At 34.4% G+C, this 9379-nt stretch overlaps 1 protein-coding gene across 1 annotated transcript; it reads left to right on the top strand.

Moving 5' to 3' along the window:
• Positions 1 to 4949: 4949 nt before the first annotated feature.
• Positions 4950 to 8699, top strand: LOC113284213 (probable phytol kinase 2, chloroplastic). Its single transcript, XM_026533625.1, has 6 exons — positions 4950 to 5307; positions 7147 to 7214; positions 7292 to 7423; positions 7700 to 7815; positions 8083 to 8197; positions 8296 to 8699. The coding sequence occupies exons 1-6, from the start codon at positions 4984 to 4986 to the stop codon at positions 8471 to 8473; spliced, it is 933 nt and encodes a 310-aa protein (XP_026389410.1). The 5' UTR covers positions 4950 to 4983; the 3' UTR covers positions 8474 to 8699.
• The last annotated feature ends 680 nt before the right edge of the window (positions 8700 to 9379 follow it).

Consider the following 9379-nt stretch of genomic DNA (forward strand, 5'->3'; position numbering starts at 1 on the left):
CTAAAACACAATTTTTTGTATCACAAATTTATCATTTAAATTAACTTAAAATTGTATGTTCGATCAAACTTAAGAATGCATGTTTTTATTCATCAGTTGCAAACCATTCCTAAACCACTTAATAAATGGAAACCATATTCTATCAAACATAAGGAAAAGTAAAATTGAATTTGTACATCTGATATGCCTATAATTCCATATTCATATCGCCGACAACTTCATCTTCCAAGATTTGATTTATATTCTTGGAAAGTAATCAGATGCAGAAATTAAAATCTACCCCTCTTACTGTTTGGTTGCCGTAATGTTTCCAAACCCATTGATTATTTTTCTCTGATTGATCACCCTATTGATTTTTGTTGTGACCGCATCAAAAATTAAATTTTATTTGATTAAGGTTCGAAATTCAATCCATATTTCTATAAGTCAATAAAAATATTGTAAGAAGAATACCAAGACTATCTGTAAAATGAAAAAAATTTACGAGAGACTTGAACCTTCATTTTCTTTTAGGATTAACTTTTTTACAAGAGAAAGAGAGACAGAAGAAAGGAAGGAAGACGGAGGGGGAGAAACCGATTAAAGATGAGGGATTTATGAATGCGGGTCCCACCAGAAGTTACTTCTTTCGGAAGTGAGAAGCAAGTTTTTTTTTGCTTCTCCACGGAACTGCTTTTCAACTTATAAGTAGCTTCCATAAGTCAATTTATTTTAACTATCCAACCTTACTTTCGACTTTTTAACTTTGAGAAGTCAAAAAAATTACTTCTTATTCAGTATCCAAACGGGTATACAACTTTGACAGTCTGGCTCATGGATTCGGGGGAACCTGATCTTATAACGGGACATCGACAAACTTTAAATTTTAACCAGTAATGCTTAATCCACCCGGACTGAAATCCCGTGGAATCAACCGCACGGCACAGATTGGAGTGGGACCCATAACCCACCGTCCCAGAGGCTGTGAGACGCAGTGATTACAACGGTGCCCAGCCCCGGTAGTTGTAGCATCACTCAATTTTAACCCAAGCCAAAGGTTCATTATGTGGCCAGCATAGCCATATAACGATACAATTGCATCCGGATGCAACATTTACATTTTTGGAATCTAACTAGCTAGGTCCCAAAGATATCAGTGATAGTTCATATAAATTGTACATACTAAATGTAGATGAATGAATTTCATGTACGTTTGTCCAGAGTTCATTCAACCATGCAATCGGAATATCATTTAATAATAAGTAGCACGTTCTTAATGGCGCCATTGCCACTAACTGAGATGACAGACGTTTCTAAAATAACTTTTTTTTTTTAACATTTGGCTTGATCTGATCTTTGAGCAGTTTTGATTGTTAATTTGCCAGTCTAATGTTATAATTATAAGTTTCATTAATCAACTTCTTTTGACTGCTCTTTGTACCTAGGATACTTCAAAGAAAAATAATCAGTTGTTGGTTATTTTTTTCTCGATACTCATGGAACACTAATTCAGATTTCAATGAAATCCAATCGATATGATTATTTTGTTTTATAGATATCCTGGTAAAATTAATATCCTCCTTCTGTAATCTATTTCATACGTATTATTGTTTTTCGTTCTAGAAAAACTGATACTTTTTTATTTTTTATTTGTGTCTCACTTTTCCTAAAATAGAGGTAGGACTAAGGAACTGTACTTGGCAAATTCAACAATAAAACTGTTGAACTGTAATACCCCATAATCCACTTTTATGGTTGTTTTGTTTAATCACTTGTATACATCCATGTGTCCCAGAAAAAGAAACATTACCACATTTTTATTTTAGCTTATTCTCCTCGAACTGAGGTAGTATATTATGTAACAATAGCACATTCAACCGATAAATCGTTTAACGGTAAATAATTACCTACAATACCGCTTACCTTATAAGGAGTATATTGTATCTTTTTCGTTTAAAAAAATCTATCTTTTTCGTTGTGTCAGGACTCAACCGCGAAATTTATGATCTGATTCTCTATAAATGAATATTTCCTCCCTCATGGAAAATTAATGGATAATTTTTTTAATTATGTAATTTTCAAAATAAAAAAAAATGGTTGTGATTAACAGATTCCAATATCAAATAAAGTCAATTGTTTTCTTTTATTACTGCTTCATCAAAAAAAAAAAACAACTCAGAAGACTTCAGAATTCTGATAATTATCTACGATTTCAAGAATAAGTTAAAACTCAAACTAAGTTTAAGCTATTGAAACACAAGAATTTCTTCTCCGTGCTCTACAATGTCTGTTTTCGTAGAATTTGAGAACTCCATGTAGTATCTTTATACAAATTGGGACACTAATATGGTAGATGAACAAAATTCATACATATTTTTTCTTGTTCCTTCATGCAAACAATGAAGTTAATGGTGAGCAGATCATATCTTTCTCATTGAGCTTCACACTCTCTCTTCTTTTTTTGTATGTATTGTGCGCGATAGTATAAGTTACGAATTTAATGGATTTTTGAGCCCTGAAATCGACGTAGTTCATCTTTTTTCTTAGCAATACAATCCACCAAGATCTAGTTCTGCATTTGATATTTCCATAGATATACCTAGCTAAAGTTAAACTCTTGCATCAGTATAGATCTCAAGGCCAAACTATCATACGAAGTGTGAGATATTGGAGCAAACTGATGTCGACGTTTCAAAAGACGAGTTAAGCGAAAAATATCACTATTACGTGTAGTCTTGTCGTAGTAATACCATACTCTTAATCATGTAATTTTGATAATAATCTATTGCAGATGTTTCTGAAATCAAATTTGCTCTAATATACTTGATTCAATTGTTTTCCCCGTCTATCAACCATAGGTTTTATTGATTAGTAGAGATTTCTGGGTTGGTCATCCTTCTGGTTTTGATCATAAATCTTGTTTCTGTTTAATTATGTATCATTGGCATATTTAACTAATAAATTGTTTATTTTTAATCATGGATCACCCGTGTACCCCATATCGTCTTAAGAGTATGACATATCTTTTATTTTTCTTTTTTTCTTAAAGCATAAGTTTTATTGATTAGTTGATATTTCTGGATTGGTTATCCTTCTGGTTTTGATCATAAATCTTGTTTCCGTTTAATTATGTATCATTGGCATATTTAACTAATAAATTGCTTATTTTTAATCATGGATCACCTTGTACCCCATATCGTCTTAAGAGTATGGCATATCCTTATTTTTTTTCTTTTTTTTCTTAAAGCATAGGTTTTATTGATTAGTTGATATTTCTGGATTGCTTATCCTTTTGGTTTTAATCATAAATCGTGTTACTGATTAATTATGTACCATTCACATGTTCATCGTATAAATTGTTTGTTTTTAATCATGAATTACTTGCGTACCGCATATATATCGTCCGAAGAGTATGGCCTATTTTTTATTTTTTTATATGATCAGACAACACATGAATCATAGCCCTAAATTTTTTTACCCTTTTATCTAAGTCAAAAATTAACGGTCAACAACTGTATTCTATCTGAATCTCTCTGTGAATGAATGTTTCAAAAACAAATCAATGTTTTCTATAAAAGAATTCCTCTTTGACAGCTTGTACCACACTCTTAAAATAAGGCTTCAAAACCAAACGTCGTAGCTATATCAAGCATATCTGTTAACAAGGGGTCCAAATTTATTTGTGGTGTAATACCATTCAAAAGATGAAATGAATAAATTGGTACATGTATTAGCAGTCACAAATATTACTATTGTATCAAGGGAAATGAATAAAATGAAAGTTTGTTTTTTTGATAAATTTGGTACATTTTAAATTCAAAATTCTAAAACGAAGTGGCAGTGTGACCCAACTTCCTAGTAAATGATAAACCACAAGTATTCCCAAATTAAACTCATGAGTCGTCCTTGTCTAACAAGTATTTTTTGATCAATATATCCCTCTACAATATGCAATAAAGCCCTACGGATCTAAAGCTTTCACTAGTTTGCTCCAGTTTCTCACATTTTTTATTTTACAAAGTGCAGATCTCATTGTCCATCAAATTTAAAATTTGTAACCACAAAGCATTACTAGCTACTACTTATAGTGAGGTAGTTGTTGCATGAAATATATATGAGCAAGAGAAATCTTGTGTCGGCGGAATTTCTTCCAACATTATCAAGTCAGACTCAGACGTTTCTTTTATTACTGTCTCATCATAAAAAGCACCCTCAAAATTTCTACTCACAAGATTTCAGAACTCAAATAATTTTTCTTCCGTTTGAAAAAGAAAAAGTCAAACCAGGTTTAAGCTATTAAATGTCAACTTTTTGTGGAATTAAGTCCATGTAGTAGTTTTGTATAAATTGTGACACTAATAGTAGATGAAGAAAGAAGTTAACGGAATGTGGATCATCTCTTTCTCATTGAGCTTCATATTCCCATGATTAGATCGTCTCTTTCTCATTAAACTTCATTTTCCCATGATTTATTTATTTGAATAGACTGTGTTTATTATTTTTAGTTAAGAATTTCGATGAATTTTTGATATTTGAAATCCACGTAACTCAATTTATTTATTTATTTTGGCAATACAATCGACCAAAATCTAGTTAAGCATTTGATATTTCCATAAATAACCTAGTTAAACTTAAACTCTCATAACAATATAGATCTCAAAGCTAAAATATCATATAAAGTGTGAGATATTGGAGCAACCTGATGCCGACGTCTCAAAAGCAAAGTTAAATGAACATATCACTGTTACTTGTAGGCTTGCAGCAGTAATATCATACTGTTAATCGCGGAATGCAGATGTTTCTGAAATCAAAAACGCCTATGTACCCCTTATCGTCTTGCAGGTAGTTAAAAAAACAACCTTTTTTTTAACCTTTTCTTTTGACTCAGGAATTAAACAGTCAACAATCGTCAATCGTATTCTATATCCATATCTCTCTGTAAATAAATGTTTCCTCCCACAGAAGATAAATGAATAACTTATAATTAAATATAGGTAAAAAAAAATGGTTGTGATCGATGTTTTCCAACATTATCAAGTCAATCATCTTCGTTTATTACAACTACCACATCTTAAAAAACCCTCTAAATTTCTCCTCACAAGACTTGAGAATTCTGATAATTTTTCTTCCATTTCAAGAAGAAAATCTCAAACTAGGTTTAAGCTATTCAAAGTCAAGGCATCTTCTTCTTTGTGTTCTACAATGTCTTTATTTTCTCAAAATCCAATGGTAAATGACATTACATCTACTGTGATTACTAGTGGAGTTGCTCTATTTTGTCTTCAATTTTGGGGTGAAATTGCTAAGAGGAGGATCATTAAAGATCAGGTAAATGTTTCTCACAAGCTTTGAATTTTGTTTAGTAATTCCAGTTAGCAGTGAAATTGAACTATATGTAATAGTAGTGATTTTTAGAATTTCATTTGGTAGAAATTACATCCCCTAAACAAACGCCATCTAGACTGTATTTCTAAGTTATAACCTTAGACTGTGGAGGTACACCATCAAGGCGGAGATACCATCAGAATGCACCTGTCCACCCATAGAGACTCAATTTGAATTTCAATTGGGACAACCTAGTTTTATCTGGTCAGCTTGGTGCTAGAAGACACTAGTAGAAGGATTTGCAAATTAGAACAATTCAATCTAGAAGACACTGCACTGACGACTGATATTTCTTTCAGCGAGGATTAACTAAACCAACTGAGTTTGGTGAATAGGTGTGATTTCCCCAAATCCTTAGGTTGAGGGAATTGTTTACTGTACATGCTACTTTGATGTGATCAATTTGATTGAATTAAAAGAATTGTCTTCAAACATATCCGGTGTCCATGGAACAATTTGCTGGTCGCTTATTGCTTATTGACCTTGCCCAAACTCCCTGTCAGGCTGAGCAATCTCGCCATCTTCAGTCATTCTAGTAGTTCCAAGATATCCAGTTGAGGAAACAAACTTATGAATGATAGACTAAGATCCAACTGTAGGTACGAACCTGCTTCAACCTGGTCGTTCTAGTGTGCATGGAGTGGTTTACTTAATAAACCTAATCTTCACTAGTCACGTATTGCTTATTGACCTTCCCCAAACTCCCTGTCAGGCTGAGGCTGAGCACCCTCGCAAGCTTCAGTCATTCTAGTAGTTCCAAGATATCCAATAGACAAAACAAAGTTATGAATGATAGACCAAGATCCAACTGTAGATCCAATCTGATCCTTGTAGCCGATAATGCCAAAATAGACCAGGATATCAACAGCTAATGAAGTTGGTTTGCTATTTGGTCTTTTGACCTCTGCGTTTAGCATCTCAGGGGCTCATGAGGTTGGTTAGCACTATGTTCTCTTTGACCTCTAAGTTTAAGATCTCAGTGTCTTATTGACTGGAGGTTGGTTGGCATTATGGTCCTACATGGAGTCAAGTTCATTGCTTTAATCCAAAGTAGTTGAAGCCCAAGCAGTGAAATATATATTTGTAAAATAGTGATATTCTTGGATTCCACATTGGACCCTAAAGTCTAAAGCAAACTCCAAAATATATTCTGTGTTCTAGTCTTAGAGTGTGGGACCGTGGGTCTACCGGCCTCGAAGACTTGGGTGCTTATGATCTCAACGTCTTTTTGCTGACTGGAGGTGGGTTACATCATGGTCCTAATGGAGTCAAAATGATAGGGTTCAAGCCACAATAGTATAGGTCTATCTTTGTAGCTCTCAATTCCGTTACTTAATGCTTCTTGCATTTGTGAAGAATTCTTTATATTGAGTCTCATTCATTGGGTCTCTTCTTTGAAATATTCTAGAATGGTTTTGATACCAAGGGTTGGATTTAATGTTCAAATGCAGTAGTTTGATCTGGGATTGTGGACATTTCATTTTGTTCGAATCGAGTGGTTTGATAAATATGACGAATTGGTATTTTATTGACATTGTCACACTCCTGCATCTTTCTTCTCTTGATTAAAACCACGTAAATTTTCTTCTCCTTAGTATATAATGATGCCAGAACTTCGTTGGAGGTATATAAGCAACTTCCTTTTATTATGAATTGGAATAGACTTGAGAGTATGAGATATTTAACCTGCTTGGTTTCAAGAATATATTTAGCCAACTGACTTGTTTGTTGTTTCATCTATATTGGTAAATACTATCTTCTAAACCTGGTTTTTCTTGTTAGATTTTAATCAGGAAGTTTGTGCATATAAACATTGGACTGGTCTTCATGCTTATGTGGCCCATATTCAGGTAAACTCTACTTTGAAGGACAAGTGTTTGTTATTTCCCTGGCCTATCAGCCTAATGGTTTTGCCATGTTTTTACAGTTTTCGACCCCAAGCAGCATATTTGGCGGCTCTTGTTCCTGGAGTTAATATAATACGGATGCTAGTATTGGGTCTCGGGTTGATTAAGGATGAATCTATGGTCATGTCGATGACCAGATCTGGAGATTACAGGTACTAGCATGGAAGACTAAAACTCTTAAAAGTTCCTGCTTGATTTTGGCTCTTACTAGCGGAAAATATGAAACTACGCAAGGATCATATTTTCAGGTTGAATTCACTTATATAGCATTCTATGTTTTGCCTTGTCTATTTGTACTGACATGTGCTCACTAAAAAAATGCTGATTATATAATCAGGAAATACGTATTAATAATTTCTGCTTCTCTTTTTCATCATACAACATCCAGTTTCATTTCTTTATTCTAACTTGTATCTTGCAATGCTTAGGGAACTATTGAAGGGGCCATTTTATTATGCTTCCACGGCAACTTTGGCTTGTGCTGTTTATTGGAGAACTTCCCCCATTGCAATTGCTATTATTTGCAACCTGTGTGCTGGAGATGGTAATTATTGTCTTTGTTGATGCAATCTAGCAAATACATTGATGCAGACTTGGTGTTTCCACTTTCTAGCACAACTATTACAAGAAACAGCAGAAATGTTCAGAATATTAGTTGTGCCACATTATCTTTCCAAAGGGGAACTTGCTTAAGAGAATGAATGAAATTACCGAATGATTTGACTTCGTTTCTTAATGGATCTTTTGTTAATTTTATTCTATACAGCATGTTAATCAAGGGGATAAAATGTTGTTTCTCACCCTGTTTCAGGTCTAGCTGATATAATGGGGAGGAGATTTGGCAAGAAAAAGCTTCCGCACAATAGAAACAAGTCTTATGCTGGTAGCATTGCCATGGCCATTGCTGGTTTCCTAGCATCTATTGGGTAACTTTTCTCGCCCCTGTTAAATCTAGAAATACATAACTCTAAATTGCAACATTAGAGACCACCCTGTGTTTATGAGGAATGTTTGTTTGTAATAGGTACATGCACTTCTTCTCACAGTTTGGCTTCATAAAAGAAAGTCCTAGTCTGGTTTTAGGATTCCTAATTGTGTCTCTGGCAACAACACTAGTAGAATCACTGTCGATAAGTACTGAGATTGATGACAACCTGACAGTTCCACTGACGGCTGCATTGGTGGGCAGCCTTGTGCTCTGAATACCTTAGATTGACGATAACCTGACTATTCCTCTGGGTAGAAGAGTTGATTTCTACTGTCATTGTAGCTTGTATTAATTGTATTATTGTATAATTGGATTGGATGATTCGAAATTGTATGTGAGACTTTGAATCTTGTAAAATATAAGCCCACAGTTACTAGTTTGTTCTCATCCTTACAAGAGTATGATTACAATTTGTTGGCATTATTGGAAGATTAGTTGCCCAAAATGGAAGTGTGATCAGACCTGCTTGGTTTTGGATTCAACCTGGAGTTGTCTATTATACATATCTGAAAAATCTGCAAAATCTCTAATCTGAGATTTGAGTGATGGACTGAGACAGGTCTGACTCTTCGATTTCTGTAGTCGTATAAGATAGAACTTATAGATTCATACAAAATCTACTGATGGCTTTACCTCCGACTCTGAGGTTGAAATTCGTAACTGAAGTCAGAGAGCTACAGTCAAAATAAAAGGAGCTTAGAAAAATGTCTATACGAAAAAACAACTTTCACCATGTTTGTTTACTCCTGACTCATCTGAGTTGTCTGGATCTGAATCATCTGTATCTGAGTGAAATCACCTGACTCATCTGAATCTGAGTCGATATGTTTGTTTTGAATCAGATCTGACTCATCTGACTCGGAAATAAGTGAGTCAGTGGTTTGGTCCCATGAGTCAGGGGTATTTTGTTACCTGACTCAAATGAGTCCGAATCAGGGGTTATGTCTGAGTCAGAGGTCGAGTCAGATCTGACTCAGAATGGAAAACAAATGGTCTGACTGCTGACTCGGTCCGAGTCAGGGGTTGACTCAGATTCAGACGCCGAGTCAGCTGCAAACAAACAAGTTCTTTCTTTAGCATTCTTCCCCACCTGAATCCAAGTTTGCAAGATTTGCTGCAT

Source organism: Papaver somniferum, chromosome 5 (assembly GCF_003573695.1).
Source record: "Papaver somniferum cultivar HN1 chromosome 5, ASM357369v1, whole genome shotgun sequence".
NCBI lineage: Eukaryota > Viridiplantae > Streptophyta > Magnoliopsida > Ranunculales > Papaveraceae > Papaver > Papaver somniferum.

What these genes read in the sequence shown, in the direction of transcription:
- LOC113284213 (XM_026533625.1), top strand. Translation starts at nt 4,984, where the DNA reads ATGGTTGTGATCGATGTTTTCCAACATTATCAAGTCAATCATCTTCGT. An exon ending in CAACCTGTGTGCTGGAGATG is followed by an intron (nt 7,816 to 8,082) that starts GTAATTATTGTC and finishes ACCCTGTTTCAG; the next exon opens with GTCTAGCTGATATAATGGGG. An exon ending in GGTTTCCTAGCATCTATTGG is followed by an intron (nt 8,198 to 8,295) that starts GTAACTTTTCTC and finishes TGTTTGTAATAG; the next exon opens with GTACATGCACTTCTTCTCAC.